The sequence below is a fragment of the Magnolia sinica genome, chromosome 16, assembly GCF_029962835.1.
Source record: "Magnolia sinica isolate HGM2019 chromosome 16, MsV1, whole genome shotgun sequence".
Lineage (NCBI taxonomy): Eukaryota > Viridiplantae > Streptophyta > Magnoliopsida > Magnoliales > Magnoliaceae > Magnolia > Magnolia sinica.
This window is the reverse complement of record NC_080588.1, coordinates 4,182,308-4,205,135: the sequence shown is the minus strand read 5'-3', so window position 1 is coordinate 4,205,135 and position 22,828 is coordinate 4,182,308. Positions and strand designations below refer to the sequence as shown.

At 41.3% G+C, this 22,828-nt stretch overlaps 3 protein-coding genes across 3 annotated transcripts; 1 reads left to right on the top strand and 2 right to left on the bottom strand.

Annotated features, from left to right (window-relative positions):
- The first annotated feature begins 1,123 nt into the window (after window positions 1–1,123).
- On the top strand, window positions 1,124–5,311 carry LOC131229866 (pentatricopeptide repeat-containing protein At5g48910-like). The gene has a single exon (XM_058225909.1). The coding sequence runs from the start codon at window positions 1,244–1,246 to the stop codon at window positions 3,308–3,310; it is 2,067 nt and encodes a 688-aa protein (XP_058081892.1). The 5' UTR covers window positions 1,124–1,243; the 3' UTR covers window positions 3,311–5,311.
- Window positions 4,559–7,103, bottom strand: LOC131229868 (chlorophyll a-b binding protein 5, chloroplastic). The gene is made up of 2 exons (XM_058225911.1): window positions 6,893–7,103; window positions 4,559–5,310 (listed from the first exon to the last, which is right to left on the bottom strand). The coding sequence occupies exons 1-2, from the start codon at window positions 7,033–7,035 to the stop codon at window positions 4,659–4,661; spliced, it is 795 nt and encodes a 264-aa protein (XP_058081894.1). The 5' UTR covers window positions 7,036–7,103; the 3' UTR covers window positions 4,559–4,658.
- Window positions 7,104–15,821: 8,718 nt separating this feature from the next.
- Window positions 15,822–18,280, bottom strand: LOC131229867 (pentatricopeptide repeat-containing protein At4g26680, mitochondrial-like). Its single transcript, XM_058225910.1, has 2 exons — window positions 18,106–18,280; window positions 15,822–17,482 (listed from the first exon to the last, which is right to left on the bottom strand). The coding sequence occupies exon 2, from the start codon at window positions 17,468–17,470 to the stop codon at window positions 15,878–15,880; it is 1,593 nt and encodes a 530-aa protein (XP_058081893.1). The 5' UTR covers window positions 17,471–17,482; window positions 18,106–18,280; the 3' UTR covers window positions 15,822–15,877.
- Window positions 18,281–22,828: the final 4,548 nt, after the last annotated feature.

Sequence of the window (22,828 nt, the reverse complement as noted above, 5' to 3'; positions counted from 1 at the left end):
TAAGGGGCTATTTATAGTGTTAAAATATGTACAAATAACTGTGGTGACCCTTTTCTCAGTGAAATTACCTTGAGGGAGGTTGTCCTTGACTTACGGGGCCTTTTGGGGGCCCACAAACCTATCCACACCTTGGGGCAGGTGTCTTGCTGCGGGATCTACTTTTGGTCACCACCGAGCGGCAATCACACACCTCAATTAGCCATGGGGGCCCCCCTTACAATCGATAGTTGATCAGGGTCATGGCTATACAAATATGGGCGGGAAAATATCCTTAACTCGCACATTGAGTTTGGTTGTGAAAAAGCTGAGCTAAATGTCCTAGAGAGGGGGTGAACAGGACTGTCAAATTAAAAATAAATGCAGAATATAAAGATAGATAGCACAATCAAATAATAAAGAAGCACGAGTAAATAGCAACCTCAAATGCACTAGTTTTGAGAGGTTGATACAAACTTAGTTCTAAGGACAACCTAACACTAAAAACCAAAGGCTTATGACAGGAAAATCTTACTAGAACATTTGTAAATATCAAAAACCCAAACCAATAAAGATGCAAAGAAAATAAACTAAGTTATTACAACATTCACCACAAGTGCATAAAATAAATTACACCATTCACCACAAATGCTCAAAGTAAATTACAACATTCACACACATAAACATATTCAATCATCCACCACAACTCCATGAATTATAGTGGTTCGTTTGTGTGTACACCAATTGTTAGAAAACAGCCATACAACTACTCTACTCCTAATATCCACTCCTTTAAGATATTAACATTCACTATGAAAAAAGGTTTTCCAAGGTTCACCTTAAAACCTTCATAATCGTGTCTTTAGATGGGCTTATTGGATGGAGCTGATATTTGTTTTTTATATTCATCCAGATCTATATAACTTTATGAATAGGTTGGATGGCAAATAAAAATAAAAGTGAGCCCTAGAAAAGTTTCAACGGTGAGAATCATTATCAACGCTGCTTCCTGTGGTGTGGTCCACTTGACACTTTTATATGCCTCAATTTTCATTCATTTACTAAAATGATACTAAAAAAAAATGAATGGACGGTGTGGATAAGACCCATACATCACGGTGGCCACTCAAAGCCGCTGCCCGTTCCCAGCTGGAGACGGACCGGGGTAGGACGCAATCCGCGTCCGGTTCTACGACCTCTACAACCGCAACATCTCTCCCGCTTTTAAATACGTAACCTGGCATTGTGACCGTTATTTCCCGCGCAAATGCTAACACTCTCCTCCCTCTCAAATCCTCCCATCCAATCACCCCTTCCAGACCAACAATCTCTCCATGTTTCTCTCCTCCAGTTCTGCAAAAATGCCCGAGATCTTCAACAAATTCACGCTTCTACCCTCAAGACCGGCACTTTCCACCACCCTTGGATCGCCTCCCGCCTCCTCTCGCTCTATTCCGACCCCCGAATTGGAAACCTTGATTACGCGTTATCCATCTTCGAAAGAATCCCCAAACCCAGTTCCCATTCTTGGAACACTATGATCAAATGCTTCGTCGAGAACCACCGGTCGAATGACGCAATTGCTCTTTTCTGTGAGTTGCTGTGCGAATCCGCAATCCCGCCTGATAATTTCATGCTCCCCTGCGTTATCAAGGGCTGTGGAAGGTTGCGTGCAGATGAGGAAGGGGAACAGATTCATGGGTTGGTTTTGAAAATTGGGTTTGGGTCGGATGTCTATGTGCAGAGTAGTTTGGTTAGTTTCTATTCAAAATGTGGCAAGATCACGTCCGCAAGGAAGGTTTTCGATGGGATGGTTGAGAAGGATCTTGTTTGTTGGAATTCTTTGATTGATGGCTATGTGAAATGTGGGGAGGTTGACATGGCACGGGAGGTGTTTGATGGAATGCCAGAGAGGGATTCATTCTCATGGACTGTTTTGGTTGATGGGTATTCGAAGTGTGGGGAAATTGAGGTTGCACGTGGGTTTTTTGATCGGATGCCAGTGCGGAATGTGGTGTCTTGGAATGCAATGATTGATGGGTATATGAGATATGGGGATTTTGTGTCTGCGCGCCGGTTGTTTGACAAAATGATGGAGAGGAATGTTATTACGTGGAATTCAATGATTTCTGGGTATGAAAGAAATGGGCTATATGTGGAAGCTTTGGCAATCTTTCAGGCAATGCTGGAAGCAGGCATGATGCCAAATAATGCGACTTTGGTTGGGGCTCTTTCTGCAGTTTCAGGATTAGGTCTTCTTGATAAGGGGAGATGGATTCATTTATATATGGATAGATATGGATTTAAGTACGATGGGGGTGTCCTTGGTACTTGCCTTATAGACATGTATTCGAAATGCGGGAGCATCGAGGATGCTTTGGATATTTTTCAAGCAATACCCAAAAAGAGGTTGGGGCATTGGACTGCGATAATCAATGGTTTAGGAATGCATGGTATGGCCAATCATGCCCTTGACTTTTTTGCTGAAATGCAGAGAATTGGAATAAAGCCTCACCCTATCACTTTCATTGGCATCTTGAATGCTTGTAGTCATGTGGGTTTGGTTGATGTGGGCCGTCGTTATTTTGAACGCATGACTAATGAATATGGAATCACACCCACGGTGGAGCACTATGGATGTTTGGTGGACCTTCTCTGCCGAGCTGGGCACTTAGAAGAGGCAAAGGATTTGATAGAGAAGATTCCTATGAGATCAAATGAAGTAATTTGGATGAGCCTGCTTAGTGGATGTAGGAACCATGGAAATGTCGATATTGGTGAATATGCAGCTAAGCGTGTGATTGAGCTAGCCCCAGATGCTACTGGATGTTACGTTCTTCTCTCTAACATATATGCGACTGCTTGCCGGTGGGCTGATGTATCAGCCTTGAGAGGAATGATGAAAGAAAAAGGAGTGAGAAAGGACCCGGGTTGCAGTTCGATAGAGCATGCCGGTTTTGTTCACAAATTTGTTGTAGGGGATAAGTCACACCCTCAAACAGAATGTATTTATTCAAAGCTAAATGAGATGGGGGTGAGATTGAGATGCGCAGGGTACATTCCTGACACGACGCAAGTTTTATTGTGTGTAGAAGAGGAGGGGAAGGAAGTTGAACTGGCCCACCATAGTGAGAGGTTGGCGATTGCTTTTGGTCTCATCAACATTGAACACAGAAGTCCTATCCGTGTGGTGAAAAACCTTCGTGTTTGTAATGATTGCCACTTAGTTACTAAGCTCCTCTCGGATATCTATGATCGAGAGATTATAGTGAGGGACAATAGCCGCTTCCATCATTTCAAAAATGGGTCATGTTCATGCAAGGAATATTGGTGAATTCTTCTGCAGGCTTCACCTTCAAGGGTTCAGATTCCATGTAGCCAATGAGCTGAGGCTACATATCATAGTTCCCATTTTGGAGTGAATACAACAGGAAAACAGAAGCCCGCTTAATGCGATTACGAATCCTGTGCCATCCAAACACAGAGCCTACCTTGTTGGATCTGAAGTTCCCCTAGCCACGATCTACCAATGCATCAGAGGCACCCCAATCCATTCAAGTGGCAGTTGGAAAAATAGCTTATATGGAGAGAATAAGACCTTGGATCCATGTCTTCTTAAGGTCGTGGTTTCCGCCTTTAAAGATTGTATGCAATAAGATAGACTATATCAAGTTCCCTTCTCTCGGCTCAGATGCAATCAGCAGGAGAACAGTTTCTTACCTAAAGTTTTGCTTAGACCACATGCACCTCTGCATTCAGCCATACACCTAGCATGTGTGTGGGACATCTGAGCTATCAAGGGACATGCCTACTCAGGGGAATGACTTTATGTGCATGAGATCCACCCCGGCCATCAGGTGTGCCGCCCCACATTTGGCCTTGACCTCAACATCACAGCAATCCAAAACTCAGGTGGGCCTCACCATAGAAACAGTGTAAATCATGCCTGAAACCTCTAAATTCATGTGGTGTAGCCCACCTGAGTTTCAGAATAGTGTGATTTTGGGACTCTTCATCCTGGTGAGAATCGTCGTAGATATGGATTGGATGACATATACAAACCACACTGGGCTACACACACAACTTTGGACCGGCCTAATTGTTAGTTTCCGTGGTAACCATGAGGTAGCGCACCTGATGGACAATGTGGATCTCATGCATGTTGTCTTGCATGTGGTGCTCGGTTAGCTATAGGCCCACGACCGCATGCCTACACCAGTTAGGCTAGCGTGATTCCGAGGTGAACTTCACCATGCACGTGAAGAGACCTTCAGCGTAATCTGTTAAATATCCATTGCTTTTGTACATGCATGGCCTAACTCTGGAACCAACAGGCCTGATCTTCTGCCCTGGTGGGGGCCACCTCATGCAGGGGTTGGATATCCCACACATGGCCATATGTGGAGGTGTGTGTGGGCTGTATTAGTGTTGAAAGTGGGCTTTACAGTGCTCTCTCTCTCTCTCTCTCTCTCTCTCTCTCTCTACTTTTCTTTTATTTCTGATGTGGGTCTGTGGTGTTTGGGCATGGAAAATGGAGCTGAGTTTGCTGGTGTGGTGGATTGTAAAGTTGCATCTGTTTGGATGGTGCAACTACATTTTTATTGAGCTACTGAACACAGCCAAAGATCACAACCAACCAAAGTCTGCATAATAATACAAGCCAGAAAGGGCATGGAAGCCGTTCACTTCCCAGGCACAAAGTTGGTAGCGTAGGCCCATGCGTTGTTGGCCACAGGATCAGCAATGTGGTCAAAGAGGTTCTCGATCGGGCCTTTGCCGGTGACAATAGCCTGGACGAAGAATCCAAACATGGAGAACATCGCCAGGCGGCCGTTCTTGATTTCCTTTACCTTCAGCTCTGCAAAGGCCTCTGGATCATCAGCTAGCCCCAATGGGTCGAAGGCACCACCGGGGTAGATGGCATCCAGCCCTTCGCCAAGCGGACCGCCACCGACCCTGTAACCCTCAACAAAGCCCATGAGGACAACCTGGCAAGCCCAGATGGCAAGGATGCTTTGGGCATGGATGAGGTTTGGGTTTCCAAGGTAATCAAGCCCGCCTTCGGAGAAGATTTGGGAGCCAGCTTTGAACCAAACAGCCTCGCCGAATTTGACCCCGTTCTTCGAGAGGACTTCTGGGAAGACACAGCCCAATGCTCCAAGCATGGCCCACCGGCAATGGATCACCTCCAGCTCACGGTTCTTGGCGAACGTCTCCGGGTCTGCCGACAGTCCAGCAGTGTCCCAACCATAGTCACCGGGGAATTCACCTGTCAGGTACGATGGAGTTTGCTCGGAAAATGGGCCCAAGTATTTTGGGCGATCAGGGCCATACCTGTATCCCGAATTCCCGATAATGGGTCAGATTCCAGTTAACATATAATAATACATTGCCAGAATCGCCTTTCAGCTGATGTGCAGCATATGATGTGTAACAGGCACCACCATTTTCTTAATGGTGGCTACTCTACTCTGTACATGGGGTGTATATGCACAGAAATCTTGACCATCCAAATCATGGTCCCATCGCAGATGCAGGATAGCCCTGAAATCACTCTGATTGGATGATCCTAACCATCTGATTTTCCGCGGCCCGCCAATTCGTCAATTAATATCATTCAGTTGGTGTAATGTTCTGGCCCACAATTTGGATGGTTTTGGTTGGAATACATATATGCCACTATTGTTAGTTAAACCATTTCTTGTGCAATCAAATCCATAACTGAAAAAAACTGAATCTCATGTAAACACCATCTACTCTCACAATCAGCACATGTACCCATTCAACCCTGACCATCCAGTTGGTGGGCCAGTTCTCAGATGGGCTACAAAGCTTGCACAAGCTTCATGTTCTTGACTGTTCTGTCAATGGACTTACTATGAGCTGTTGCCAAATAGCTTTGGCTAACAGATCAAAAGAAGGCTAGTGATCAAACAGTCATTGTCATTCAATCAGAGTATTTTTCATCCTATTGCTAATCCAAGGAGCGGCCCATCGACTGGATGATCTAGATTGATGGGTGCGTGCAGCGATTGCAGGATAAAATGTCATTAATGAAGCATACTTCTTTAATGAGACACAATCTTTCCCCACAATCAGGTCATATACCCATTGATCTTGACCATCCAGTTGGTGGACCATGTCATAGGAAATAAAATCTGCACTGGCCATGTAGTCTGAACTGTTTGATCAATGGACTTTTAACAGCCCAAAAGAAGGCTAGTGATCAGGCTATTGCTAATCCAAGAACTGGCCTATCAAGCGGACGATCCAGATTGATGGGCACTTTCAGCGTTTGTCTATAGCCCATCAACTGGATGATCCAGATTGATGGGCACGTTCAATGTTGGCCAATAGCCCATCAACCAGACGATCCAGATTGATGGATACGTTCAATGTTGGCCAATAGCTCATCAACTGGACGATCCAGATTGATGGGCACGTTCAATGTTGGCCAATAGCCCATCAACCAGACGATCCAGATTGATGGATCTGTTCGCTGTTGGCCAATATCTCATCAACTGGACGATCCAGATTGATGGGCACATTCAATGTTGGCCAATAGCCCATCAACTGGACGATCCAGATTGATGGACGCATTCGATGTTGGCCAATAGCTCATCAATAGGACGATCCAGATTGATGGGCACATTCAGCGTTGGCCAATAGCCCATCAACCGGACAATCCAGATTGATGGATATATTTCGATGTTGGCCAATAGCTCATCAACTGGACAATCCAGATTCATGGGCACATTCCATGTTGGCCAATAGCCCATCAACCGGACCATCCAGATTGATGGACGCATTCGATGTTGGCCAATAGCTCATCAATTGGACGATCCAGATTGATGGAGCGTTGGCCAATAGATATGGTGCAATAGCTCTATTAATCCTTTAACAACAGTGCATTTACCAAATGCTCTGGGGAGCGCTCTTAACCGTCCGTCGCATCGAGATGCGGCCCTCGAAGACGCCAACCTTCCTGACGAGCTCATTCTGGGGCTTCAGCGCGGTCTGGCCGGCGAATGTGGACCGTTGGATTGCAGAGGTAGCCATGGAGATGCTTACAGGATTTTTCTAGCCTTCCTTTGCTGCTGCTGCTCTACTTGCAATTTGCTATAGGCCTCTAGTATGATTTTAATAGAAGAGGGGAGATGATTTGAGGATGAGGATATCTCCACGTCAGCATCACCCTATTGGCCCTCATCGAGAATCCAGATACCCAATGGACCCAATCTGGTTCATGTTCTGCCACGTGGCACTGATAATCTCATGGTGGGCCCGCTCTGCTTTGTGTGGCTTGAGGCCTCCCTTAGTTTTAGTGAATTTACGGAAATGCCCCTGTGAGAAGGAAAGGATGGGATTTTTTTGGGCCGCTAAGGCAGTATGATAGTTTGCCACTGTTTAAAAGATGGTGGTGACTCATTGACCATTAACATGGGACGGTCGTGATGAAATCTAGACCATCCAAATCGCTGACCAATAGAGCGTGACCCAAAAAAATCAATGAAAGATGATGGTAATCATCTGATTTTTCACTGGGAAAATGGACTGCTCGCTGTTTTACTTTCAACCATCCATTTTGATAGCTATGAATTGGATGGTTAGATTCCTGGATAAGTGTGATGTTAGAGATGTGGTCTCATCGATAGTGTTCCACACAAATTGGACGGTTTGGATAATCATGCTTAAGTACTACATGGGATAATCATTGCCATTTCCAAAATGGTGGTAAACTCTCATAGGAGACCTACACGAATTCTTTGAACCAGATTTTGGTTTCGGTAGTCACTGGTGGACGCGGCTTCGGTGGATCTCCGGGTCCACCAGGTCGGTGGATACCCGACTGTGGGGCCTATGATGATGTGTATGTCTTATATCCACGCTGTCCATTCGTTTCTACAGATCATCGTAGGGTATTAGCCCAAAAATATAGCAGATCCAAATCTCAGGTGGACCACACCACAGGAAACAGTGGTTATTTAACATTAAAAGGGTTCACAAAAGTTTTGGATCGAGCTGATATTTGTGTGGTCCTTTCATCCAGGTCTTTGTGACCTTATCAACAGGTTGGATGGCAATAAGCATTCCGGTGGCCCCCAAGAAGTTTTTAATGGTGGGCGTTCAGTTGCTGACGTTTCTTGCTGTGTGGTCTACTTTAGATTTGGATCTGCTGCATCTTCGGGCTCATACCCTAAAATGATCTTGCGAATCAGATGGACGGCGTGGATATGAGAAAAGTACATCAAGGTGGGCCCCACAGTCAGGGATCCACGGAAGCCGCATTCGTCACCGATGCACTGCTTAACATATGGCTGCAATGGTCAGTGAATCCAGATCGTCCAAGTTATGGAAGGCCCTTTGCAGATGATGCATAGATAGATCAATGGCCTTGAAGTGCATTAGACGTACTGCCAACTGCCCATGTTCAAAGGGCAGCCTATTAATCAGATGGCCATGATTCTCTGATATATATATATATATATATAGATATATATATAAATGGAAAAAGGTACCATGCGCTCGACCTCACGAGTCCGTCCCATGAGGTCGAGTTGTGTGGGCCCCACCGTGATGCGTTTCGAACATCTACCCCATCAGTTAGATGCACCATTCCATCGTGGGCCTAGATCTCAAAAATCAAGTCAATCTGTGACTTGTATGGGCCACACCACATATAGAAGTGGGGAGGGGCCGTGCACCATTAAAACATTCATAATCATTTTTTTGGGCAAACCGAGATGTGGTTTGCAAATCCAGCCCATCCATTATGTGTGTCCCACTTGGATGAGGGCTCAGACCAAGTTTCAGCAGCATTAACAACTCAGGTGGGCCCCACCAAGTGCTTTTATATGTTTTAACGGTGTCTTCACATGATTTTAGATGGTATGGCCCACCTGAGTTCCGTATATGGTTGATTTTTGGGATATCCCATAATTTAGAGGGGACCCATCAAATGCACAGTGTTGATGGTTGACACGCATCACGGTGGGGCCCACACAGCTCAACCTCATGGGAGCTTATCATGAGGTGGAGCGCATAGTACCTTTTCCATATATATATATATATATATATATATATATATATATATATATATATATATATATATATATATATATAAAGCTTTGAGCTGGCTTGAGTTTGAGTCGAGTTGAGCTACATCGTGCTCGAACTCAGCTCGTTTTGAAAACAAGGTGGGTCATATGAAGCTTAGCTCACCTCAAGCCGTGCGAACTTTTCGAAGTAGCCTGGCTCATGTACAACCCTAGTGAATGGGACTGAACTCAAAAGTATCTTTTGGCTATTACTTCCTTTTGTGTTATGGTGGCCCACTTGATGATTGGATTGGGCCATTGTAAGGCCTAGATTTCAAGCCCGTGCCCAGCCCTCTAGCCATGCTTATGGTCCCCCCTCCTGGCCTATAATCAAGATCAGGCCCTTGCAGGAATGAAGTTGAAGGCCCAGCCCAGATATTGTAAGGTCAATCTTTGGGCTTAGTCATGGATTCAATATAAGTTGTCTATTTAAGCCCAAGCCCATCAACATCCCTGGTGAGAATCTTGGCCATTCGCTTCCTGGGCCAATGATAGTGCATGTATGAGAGCATAGACCGGGTTCAAGCCTGTTCTTAATGGAAGATTATCTTGCAATCCAGCCCAATCTAGTGCTCGTGCCGTGCACCCAAAAGTGTACAATCAAAGCCCAGGCCCAGCCCATTTAATATACATGCCTTACGACCTGTTCGGATGCGATTCATTCAAAAAACAAATTGCCACAAAAGTGGCTTTTATGCAATTTTATCACTCGACTAACAGAAAACTAAACGGTGAGTGGGCCTTTTAGTGCTTATTTCATCGAGCGGGAGATGAAACGAATGGATTGCAAAATTGCATCCAAAGGCACAAACAAGCTGGGGTTTGGCTTAAAATGGCATTTCGGCATCAACTGTCCAGCGGGCCCTTAAAGCCAAAGCATGGCCTGTGTGGGCCATTCCCAAATGCCCGCCCATTCGGCCCATTTACAACCGTAGTTATATTGATTGATTGAGAACTGCACAAAAACGGGCATGCCTGTGGCACACAGTGTATAGTACACCTCGGCTACGCGGTTAAAGAATCCTGATTCCAAATGGATGGATGAAAATGAGAGCAGTGAATTCATCCATAGGGCTCGTTTGGATACACCTAGGGGTGTACATGGGTCGAAGCTCGACTTAGCTCGGCCACTAGCTGACCCCAACTAGAACTCGGCTCGGTCAGCAGCTCGGGCCAGTTCGAGCCAAGATTGAGCCTCTGTGGCATTTTCTCAAACCCGTGGTGTGCACCTTCAATTTCTCACAGAATGTAAAGCAACAACATTAGTTTACAGGTATTTTATTAAACACTCGGTGGACAACATAAAAATCAAGACACAAAGGTATACCAGCCAACACTTCATTGAGTCATTTCATCAGACACTTGCTGAGCAACATCGATATCAAAATATCCAAGTCACCAACACTTGCTGAGCAACATCAATATCAAAATAGCCAAGTCACCGAACTGGTTCGATTCGAGTTGGGGTTCGATCCGAGTCGAGTTGAGCTCAGGCAAGCTCGAACTCAGCTCAAATTTTTTTACGAGCTCAAAAAATCAGCTCAACTAGGCTCGAACTCAATTTTGAACCAAGTCAAATCGAGCGAGCTAACCCAGATAACTCGGTTCGTGTACAACGCTAGATACACCACAAGTTACTTTTTTCTACTAACTTATTTGAGATTGGTAGGGTTTCACCACCTATGGGTACTTGAACCCTTGCCGTGCTGTTGAAACTCTTGTGAGTATACCACTCAGGCAAGAGTAAGGACCTAGATCAGTTTATATATATATATATATATATATATATATATATATAAAGTTACTTAATCACTTCAATTTCCTAAGTAAAAATCAAGATAAGCTACATATGGCACAAGTAACTTAACTTAAGATCCAAACAACCCCTAAGTATGGCCGACCTCAGTTTTAGAATGGCCTGAAATTTGGTGGGACACTTACAATGGATGGGTCAAGTATCTGAACTAGATCTTGGTAGGCCCGAACAACCAGGAAGGTTTCAATGGGTGGGCATATGCTCTGAACTGTTTCCTGCAGTGTAGCCTACCTAGGTCGTGAATCAAGCTGGATTTCAACACAAGGTCATGGGTTCTGAGTACCCATTGTGGTGATATCACACTGTGGTGTGAATGCATGGGTGTGTGGGGTGTGAGAGTGTGTTAATAATAAATAAATAAATAAATAAGCTGGATTTTGGACTCTGGTGGGAGGGGAACGTCTGATGGACAAGGCCGATGGCTGACACCCATTGATTTTACGATGGTTATGGTGACGATCAAGCGAAAGGGCCAAATTATCAAGTGTGACAAATGAAATCCCTTTCTTAGGAATTTTATCTTTCCAAAACAAACATTTTAGGCCCTTTTGAATTCCTCAGACCCAAGTGATCCACCCCCAACATTTACATTTTGACCTCAAAATGGTCTTTCTCAAAAACGATTCTATGGAATAACACTGTATTACTCCAAATGGCCCACTAGAATCATCATATAGTAATTTCTTGTATGATTTCTTAACCTTTCTTAAGGGTTCTAACACTTCCACAAATATCATTTCAAATGTGCCAAGATTCAGACATTCCAGTCGTTGCCAAATTCTAGAACCAACATTCTAATTTAAATTCTTAAATTGTAGTAAAATTCACAAGCCCGAAATTGAAACACTCAAATGCTACAGCATAGAAGAAGAAATGTGTTTTCTCTGAGAACCTCAAACTGCTCAAATCAGCAAGACTTCATTGATGATTTGACATTTTATAGAGGTTCTTAAATAATAGTAGGTTAAGAAGATCACTAACTAAAAGAGAACTAAACTAATTCAGCTTCTTCCCCTAAGAGGCTTTAGAGGCTGCAATTGTTAAACCCAGATCTTGGATACCCATTACTCTTCAAATCCATCATCTTCATGATTTTTAAACTTCCCATGTTTACTAGTAATTGTCTGTCTTCACATCCTAAGCTTCCCATCCTGTTTTGTATCATAAATACAAATTTACTGTTTTGATAGATGTCTCGTATTCTGCACAGTAGTGCAGGGGAAGTTAGATATAAAGCCCCAACGGGTACATACGGGAGGGCTTGCTCCCTTGCATGGGGTCCGAGGGAATTGTATGAGACCCAATCTAAAACCCAATCCAAAGACCCAACCTAACTGAGTAGTGTATTTTGGGTATTTCTATGTAGAAGGGATAAATATTCTCAATGGGGGGTCAAATTAGAGTAACATAAAAGAAGTTTTTTTGGGCAATAGAAAGTTTTAGGGCTGTAATCCTTTTTTTTTCTTTATATATATATATATATTAAAGACAGTGAATTCGATGGGGAATCATCCATAGAGTAGGCACAACTTCAAACCACGAAAATCTGCTCTATTTTGTGTGTTGGTTTTCTTTGTTGCATCATTTCATTTCTGACATTTATAAGAAAAAAATGTAAGACTGGGAATTCCTAGAAGAAATAGCCCCATAACTCATACCCTCATCTTAAAGCTACGATCGGGAATTCCTAGAACAAATAGCTCCATAACTCATTCCCTCATCTTAAAGCTACGACTAGGAATTCTTTTTACCAGCACAATGTACTCAAATATTTCACCATCTTTCACAAATTGAGAGAAAATTTTGGCCATAAAAATGAATCCTAAGGATGAGAGCTAACTACACAATACTTGCTCTGCATTGTATTCCTACAATATGCCAGCCTTGAATGGTTTAGTGACCCAAACCGTCAATAATATGGGCCACTTGCTCATTCATTGTCCGTTTATCAGTCTCATTTGGACAGATTTTCTTGCTCGGTTCGGTATTAGCTGGTGTTTCCCTGCGTCTGTGGATCTTCTGTTGAAAGCCTGGCACGGGATAAGATTTGATAAACAGAAAAGGTGGATCTGGAGAATTGCCATTATTGCAATCTGGTGGTGTGTTTGGGAAGAAAGGAATGAAAGATGTTTTCAGGATAGGGAGCACTCAGCTGAGAACGTAGCTAGTAAAGCCAAACGCTCTATCATTGAATGGGCCAACTGCGTAGACAGTGTTAAGGGTTGTAATCTTTTGTTTCTCGGAGTTTAGTTGGGTTCGCTTTCTCAGCTTCCCTTCTTCTCCTTTTGTTTCCTTTTTCTCTTTAATATAAGTCAGTCATCTTTCAAAAAAAATAATATGGGCCACAAAGTGGATGGCCCATGCATATAAAAATTCCCTAATGGGAAAAACACCAACCCTTCAATTAGCGGCCAGCAACTAGAAGGTTAAGGAAGAAAACAAAGAAACAGTCCACACTCAACCAAACAGAGCCCGAACTCGACAAATATGATCTTCCAATCTGGAGGACTTGTGTGTGAGAGATTCACTCTATGGTCCATTATATTTTGGGTCTATTCCAAGCTGGAAACTCAATCTATTCCAAGGAAATGATTTGGCTGCCATTACTGCTAATACATATAAAAACAGACTGGTAAGCCCGAGAGGTCTGCAGCAAGTGTACTTAAATCTTGTTCCGATGGCTTCCTTTCTAATCCAATACCAAATCACTTTACAGAGGCTTTCTTTTTTCAATAAAGAAGAAATTACCAAATTGCGATGACCATTATTGAGGGATAACAATCCAAATTGTGATCGCACTAGTTTCAAGTTGGATTTGGAAGGAAGCAAACTGCAATTTGAGACCATCTTCATTGTGATGGATAAAAGGAAACATCGAGTACTTTGCAATTAACAATACAACGATACGATGGACTGCATCAAAACTGATATGCATGCAGCTTGACCATGAGAACATGCAAGACTAAGAAACAGAAAAATAAAAAAGGAATTAGGGTCATCAACACAAGAATTACACAGAGTATACTCACGGTACCATTTTGAACAAGTGGGGCCCATGGTTCAATGATCCGGTTATTTCTCAGGACTGGCAGTGACATTTCCCTCAATATAATAGCTATAAAGTTCTGCATTCCCAAGCTTGATAGCCTCTCTAAAGTTCTATACGCTATATCTTGATTAGGAAGGAATTTTTTTCTTTTTTTTTGCGAGAGGCAAGAAAAGAAAGATTGTTAAGGGCATTTCAATGAATGACAAGGCAGGGAGGAATAGAGTCGGGAGAAAATAGAAACTGAAAGAAAGAGTATAAAATCTTAGTTGACGTTGCATTTAGTGGTAGTCTGCTATGGATTGTTGAGAAGAATATGTTGTTATTTTGAGCAATCACATCCATCCTTATGAATAGGAGGTCCTAGTGAAGTGTATCAAAGCAGAATGATGATAGACAAGGCAGTCTTGTGTGGATGGGCATTTTGAATATCAAAGTAGTAACGTACTTTTGTACAATCAAACTAATTTTAAGTAAAAAATAGAAAGCAATGATGATAGTAGAATATTAGCAACTGAAGCAATAGGTCCAAAGCATATGTAGCAGATTAGTTTCTATAGAATGAACCTCCAATTCCTTTTCAAGAGAGAGCCTTGGAGTTCTACGAGTGGATTATCAACTAGGCTATTACGGCTGTGAGCAGGAGTTATACGAATGGATTATCTACTGTTTTCAAAAGTTCTTGGAGTCTATTTCTAATTGTTTTAATTAGAATAAAGTCCTATCATCTCTAACTTTCTTTAGATAAGGATTTGATTAACGAGAAATGATCAGGTACTGCCCATAGTACCATGAGCTTAATGTAATACACAACTTTTCCTGCCAATGCATCGCATGTTTATCATACTTGCACAAAATGTGGGCCCATTCATGAAACATAGCCTGAAAAATAAGGCTGATCCCTTCATGATGTAGGCCAAACCTGTATGTTGGAACAGTTGTTGGCCATTCCTTCATTTTGATGGTGGGACCAATTTGATGCTTGGATTGGTCTGAATTTAATACCAGGTGATATTCATTATGAGGCCAACCATTTGCTCGTCTCAGATTTCCTAGCCATGACAAATTGGTGGTAAAAGAGGTGAAGTACCGTAAGCTCATAGTACTAGGGCATTAACTGATCATTTCTCTTGATTAAAATGGAAATAAGAGAAGTTTGTAATATTTCATGCCAGGTCTGCACACGGCTTTTAAAAGGGCTGCAATTCATACAAATGAACGGGGTTCAATCTTTTGAGAAAAGAAAACATAGCTCTAGCATGTGTTTTCAACCATGAATTGCTACTGATCTAAACATGTGTTGTTAAATATTTTAAAATATAGTTCTAGTTGCTAGGCTATCTTGGAATCTCAATGTTTCTGTGTTCTTGGTTTTTACATCCAAACTTGTAATTGTGGTGATTGTGAGAGTCAAACAGGTAAATTTCTAATTTTTAGGGAGTTTATTGTGCAGCTGCATCCAAGTTCCATATTGTTTTGCTTCTCTTTTGGAAAATGACCTACCCCTCAAATGACAACCACTTTCCTGAACTTTCTCATTCAGCAACAACTGTGGGAGGGGGGAAGCTTCATAAGTGCAGATTTTCCCCAAACAAAGACAAAAGACTTCTAAAAACAGAGATTGTCAAAAGAGAGTCTGATTAACTATTTCTTCATCCCTCCAACACTTAAAACAAGCATTCAGAAAGGATTAAATCAAAAGACAGAAGTTGTCAAAAGAGAGTCTGGTTGTCAGCCACCATCCTAGAGAACACTTTTAAGCATCATTATGTTAGATTTTCCCCAAACGAAAAAAAAAGAATTCTAAAGAAAAGGTAGATAGAGATGATGGTTGGCCTTACTCACTGGTCTTTGGAGCCAACTCTATCTACGACATATTTCCAGATTGAAAATAAAAATATATATTTTTTGAAGATTGAAAACAAATATTTATAAAATTGTTCATGTAACAGTTTGAGATTGAAAACCAATAATACTAACTTTATCAAAACCATCTGGCAAGAGATGTCTCCCCTCCAACTCCATGCACAGCCGCATGGCCATGTCAGTTTTTCCACGCCTACAGAGGCCCTCAAAGAGCTCCGTCAACACAGCTGCGTCAGGAGCCATTGATCTCTCCAACATTTCCCACAAGACTTGAACCGCTCCTCCAAAATCCTCATTCTTAGAGAACGTTGATATCAGTATCTTAAAAGTGTCCGTGTTTGGATGACAACCGTTCTTCTTCATGCTCTTATAAAGCTGAAACGCACGCTCAGAGTTCTGCCTCTTGCACTGCCCGCCAATAAGAGCAGAAAATGTCGAGGCATTAGGAATTAGATCCTGCCTATTGAGTTCTTTCACCAGAGATGAGGCCTTCTTTGTCTTCCCCTCCTTACAAAGTCCCAAAATCAAGGCATTATATGTCAGAATATCGACAGCAACCCCATTCCTAATCATCTCCTCATAAAGCCGAGAACCCATCTCACTATTATTCATTTGACTGTATCCGTTTATCAAAGTATTGTAAGTAACAGTGTTAGGCTTCACATCCATGGCTTTCATCTCACTAAATAGCTTATTCGCATCATGTAATTTTCCTTCCTTGCAGAATCCGTGGATAAGTATGTTATATGTAACAACATTCGGGTGCAAACCGTTCTTGGGCATCGTGGTTTTAAGCTTCATGGCCGAGCTCAGAAGCCCTTGGTTACTATGTCCAACAATCAATGTATTGAAAGTGGCAACCGTTGGTCTACAGCCCATGTTCTCCATTTCCTTAAACATCTCTATAGCCTTTTCGAGCTTTCCAGATTTACAAAGAGCGGAAATAACCATATTGAGAGTATATACATTCGGAGATATTTGGCAATGGCTCATTTCTCTATAAAAGGCTAGAACGATATCTGTCCTATGCAAATCGAGCAAAGAGCTCATATACGCATTGCAAGATTCGATGGTTGGGAGAAAACCGTACTCTTTCATACGACGAAATGTGTCCGTAGCATTCCTAAACTTCTTCATGTGAGCGTATGTTTTGAAGAGTGAATCGAATACACGGGGAGATGAATCACACAAGCGATAGGAGTAGAGTACGGAATCGAATAGCTCGGAAGCAGAATTGATGGTTTTCGGGATGACGGTTTTCTTCAAAAGAGATTCGGCGATAGCAAACCTCTTTGCCTTGGTGAGAATGTGGAGGATTATGGAATGGGTTTCAAGCGTGTACGAATTGGGTCTTTGGAGTTTGACCCAATCAAAGAATTCCAGAGAGAGGACATGGTCTTTCTGAATTTTCAAGAGGATGTGCTTGATCCTAAATGGGGTTAAACCGGAAGCTAACACATTGAGTTTAGCCCAATCGGTGTGGATGAGATGGCTGTGAGCGACATTCACGAAGTCGAGATCCTGGCCTTTCAGTTCAGGAATCGTGCGATGGGGCAGTGGAAGAGGAGAAGAATTCCTTCTTCCAGAAACACCAAGAGGGACAGAATTAGCATCTTTCTTCGTGAAATGGGTTAACATTGAGAATCGGCGCAGCTGCAGAGGATTCATGCTCCTCTCCACCTACAGCATTAGCATCTGAAAATGAGGTTCTTCATTATCATCAAGGGGTTTGAAAACAAAGGTTCTAGTAGCAGATGAGGAGTTGGTATTCATTTGAATTGATGGAGTGTAGAAAACTCACCTCCCCGTACCAACAAAGAGTCCCAAAAAAGAAGAAGAAGAAGATGTTTCAAGGCAAATTAGACAGCCGAGTAGCATTTCAAAATCTTTGTTATTATCAAACAGATAGAGTTGAAAATCTATCTCCCTAAAACATCAATGGTACCAAAAAAAAAAAAAAACCAAGGTGATACATGGTCTGATTAGACGGCTGGTGGGATTTCAGACCCTTTTGTATAATAAGAGAGATGGAATAGAGCATGAACTCTACAATGTATGAGAAATTGTGGTGATCAAACAACCATAGAATTCAAAACGGGTCTTAGGGAAACATCCAGCAACCTGAAAATAAGGGCCGTTTGGATGCCTGTAACTTGTGTAAAATGTAAGAAAGTTACAGGTGACTTCCTTACAGTTTGTGTTTGGGGGAGAAATGTTACAGGTAACAAAGTCTCAACCTGTAACTTTCTATCAGGTAAGATTGCAAGATATGTAACAGAGGAATTAGGTGTTTTTCAGCTCACAGGTTACTTTGTTACAGGCAACGGCTATCCATTTCGAATTTGGCAGAGGGTGGTGGAAACGCAGCTGCATTGAAAGTGCACCTACCTGCTCTGACCCAAGTCACCCAACGTCTCCTTCTCCCTCTCTCTCTCTCTCTCCCTCTCAGCGTCTCCTTCCCTCTCTCTGCCCTGGCAAGTAAGCCCCAACCCTTACTCGTTTTTCTTTTTTCTTTTTTTTCCTCTCCTTCATTGTCTTTACTTCTGCGTGAGTGCGGAAAGGGGCTGTTTTTCGGATACTTTCCTTACATACACACCGTCCATCCGTATGGAAAGCTCATTTTAGGATAGGATCCAAAAAAATAAGCTAATCCAAATCTCAACTGGGCCACATCACAAGAAACAATCTTAACTAAATTCCTACTATTAAAAACGTTACGGGTCCACTAAAATATTTATTTTCCATCCAACGGAAGTGATTTGCCTAGTAACTCACTAGGCTTAGCGTACTAAGTAAACTTTGTGAGGTCCACCATGATTCACTTATTTTATCCGCTCCGTCCATCCATTTTCCCAGATAATTTTAGAGCTTGAGCCCAAAAATAAAGCATATACAATTTTCAAATGGACCACACCACAGGAAACAGTTGACTTGAACTTCTACTGTTGAAAATTTCATAGGGCTTCAGAAGTTTTGGATCAAGCTTATATTTTTGTTTTCTGTTCATCCATGTCTGCATAATCTTATAATCTTATAAACACATTGGATGACAAATAAACATTATTGTGGGGCCTATAAAGGTTTTATAGTTGGAAATCATTATCCCAGCTGTTTCCTGTGTTATGATCCACTTCATCTTTGTATATGCTTAACCCCTTAAATTAGATGAAAAACGGATGGATGGTGTAGATGGACGACATACATTCAAGGTAGGCCTAATTGAGTTTACTAAGTACAATAAGAGCATACTTAGTAACTCAGTACCCAAACCGATTTCCCATCCAACCTATTGACAAGGAAATCAGATCTCTTATCGTATAAACTCAGTTGGGCTTACGGTGAATGTATATGATTTACCCACATTGTCCATCCATTTTTCCAACTCATTTAAGGGGTTGAGACCAAAATCGAAGCAAATCCAAAGCTCGAGTGGACCATACCACAGGAAATAGTGGGAATAATGATTTCCACCACTGAAACTTTGCTAGGCCCCATAATGATGTTTATTTGCCATCCAACCTATCCATAAGATCATATAAGCATGGGTGAAGGGAAAAATCAAATATAAGCTTGATCCAAAACTTCAGTGGCCCTTGAGAATTTTTCAACAGTAGAAGTTCAATTCACACTGTTTCTGTGGTTTGGTTCATTTGATCTTTAGATATTCTTCATTTTTTTTTTTTTTTTAATCAAGACTTAAAATTATATGGTAAAATGGATGGACGGATTGGATACAATACATAAATCATGGTGAGCCTTAAAGAGTTTACTCAATACGCAATCCACTTCCTTTGATAAGGTAACAAAGACTTGGACGAAAATATCAAACAAATATCATCTTGATCCAAAAACTTTTGCGCCCACAAAAAGTTTTTAATGGTCAATTACTATTGTTCCCTATACTATGATCCACATGAGATTCAAATCTTTTTATTTTTTGTATCATGTTCTAAAATGAGGTTTCAATACGGATGAATGATGTTGATGTGAAAAAAATACATCACAATGGGCTCCATAATTTTGGATCTCACACACCTCGATGGATCCACTCAAGTTCGACTAGCGACGTTAACCGATAACTATATCACTACTAGTTGGCGCTTTGTGGGCCTCACCATGTTGCATGTGTTTTATCCATGTTATTCATCAATTTTAATATCATTTTAGGGCTTGATCTCAAAATGAGCAAACATAGGCAGATCTCAATCTTAGGTGTTCATGATTAAAAACCTGCTAGTGACGACTATGATATTTATTTGATGTCTTACCTCATGATTAGGACATAAAGACCTAGATGACGGGAAAAATAAATGTTAATTTGATTTTAAACTTGTGGCCCCTCAGAAGTTTTTAAGTTACATATAAGTGGGCCAACTTTTACATGTTTTTTATACTTTTAGGACCCACCTAATGATTAGTTTAGCTTAAAAGTTGGTCCGACTATTCATCTAAATAGGTTCAATAAAATTACATATTTTTATCCAAGCTTTTTTATATGTCAATTTAATTTTTAAACAATTCCGTACTCCAGACTCAAGTTGGTGTGAATAGACAACGTCTTAACTGTAACTAACTTATAAGTTATTTAAATACAGAAACTAATTTACCTATAAGCAAATTATAGCTTATACTAACATAGAATTACATGTAACTTTCTTTCACCTGTAAGTAGGTTACCTATAACTTATAACTTTAAAAATTACAGGCATCTAAACGCAACCTAAGTTGTCACACCCTAAAATCCGGGTACAGAGTGTGCACTCGTAAACCCGAGTTTCAGTTTATAACTCGTACATAAAGTGTACTAACTTAATTCCTTGGTTAATTTAATCAGAGGTGATAATTACATTCAGTCTAACTTCCACCCCAATTCCAATCACACATACATAACACTTGCTATTAATCAACCAGACATAAATCTTGACGACCATTAAAATAATATAAACCTTAAAAATCATTTATTTATTATATCATCATACTATAAATATGTTTATTCCAGACTAACATTATTTCAATGAGATAAATTTAAACAATTTCTTAAAATCTTGTTATCAATATCAATATGTATTATACACTAATCAAACTATTATAGCAAATAAATCACATAATCAGAAATGGTCTAATGTCATTACTTCGTCTTCAGACAAGTATGGCGTTTCACACGGGTCGTATTCAGGTGTGGTGGATCCTTCTAGTTCTTGCGCCACATCATATGCTAATGGCTCGTCTGTATGGTTTTTTCATCAATAAAATGGTAAGTTGGCTAGTCTTAGTGAAATTACCTAGCATGATTCATAATCATGGCAATTAAAATAATACAAAGTGCTAAATGTTAAAATGTATGTACGATGATATGGATACAAATGGTGTATGAATATATCAGATAGGATGATTGTCCATCGAAAAAAGTGCCAGATAGATCAGCGACCAATTGGAGAAAATCAAGAAACTCTCGATGGGATTGAGAATTGTTTGATGCCATCAAAGGTGTCATCAAATAGACTGTTGATGGCATCGACAGACCCTATATCTGACTAGATTTAAGACATCAAATACAACAATCTCCACCATGTCTTAAATCTTCAAACGTGTAGTTAATTGTCTTTTTCTCTTATCTTTGCCTCTCATCATAGCTTCATCCTACTGTTGTTTTAGCACTGCTGCTATCTGTGCTACCAACCAAAAGGCAGCGTCCCATGGCTGAACATTTGGTCTTGTGATATTAGCTCGAATAATGGTTGTGGATAATGGGAGTCGCGTGATATGTCCAGCATTGGCCATGTTAACTGGATGAGGTGGTGGTGGAGGAGCTTGCCCTACTTTATTGACTTCATTCTCGTCTTGCTCATTAAAATCTGTTCTAGATTCTTCGAGAATAAAAAGATTTGGTAAAGGATTATCTAGGAGAAGTGCACTTGCAAAGGGTATTAAATCATGAATACTATGCGTCTTTTTAAGGGTTATTACTCCTACAAGATGAACTAACATACATAGTTATATATATATATATACTGCGTGTGTGTGTGTGTATGTGTGTGTGTGTGTGTGTGTGTTTATATATATATATATATATATATATATATATATATATATATATATGTATGTATATAAATATGTGTGTGCGTGTATATGTGTGTGTGTAAATATGTATATGTATATACATACATATACATATACATACATACATACATACATACATACATATATATATATATGTGTGTGTGTGTGTAAGGCCTGTATCATAGTCCATACTATTCCGTACACTCCCACGATCTTCCCAGTTGAATTCCGATAAACTGCGACCTATGATCAGTATTTGTACGTGACCCTAAGTCACATCCTATAGATTTGAGTTGACTTGACTTGAGACTTGTACCCTTGCGACCGCGTCGTCGCTGCATCTCGCGCGCCAATGCGATACCCAGGTTAGGAGTTGTGGGCTCACATTTATTTCGAGAAAACATCGCATGTTGCAAATCCTGAGAAAAGAATCTCTACCATCCATCACATCAATCAATCAATACTAGTTAAATACACATCCCATCACACTCATCCCTCTATCACCCAAAAGTCAACATAACCCATGCCTCTCATGTTACTCTCTTACACAACCCATACCACCCATCCCTTTCATCCCATCACCTTCTCTCTCCCTCTCATTCTCTCTACCATTCCAAGCTACCAAAGGAGAGCAACTGTCTAAGCTTGGGAAGCTCCAAAATTTGCGAAGTGTGGTCCACTCCCTACCCCTAAATCCTCATCTCCACCATTCAATCTTCATCATCTTATATTAAAGAAGAAGCTTAGGAGCTAAGGAAGCTAAGAGACCAAGAAGGAGTGCAATCGGTGGGTAATCTTAAGATTTCCATCATTAATCTCTATTTGAGGGCCCACTTGTGGTGAGACCCATTTGATGTATGCATTATAAACTGAGAGGAGCTCATAGTGGCAGAGCTCCTCCCTCACACACACGTCTCTCTCTCTCTCTCTCTCTCTCTCTCTTCCTTGATTGTATGGCCCACTATG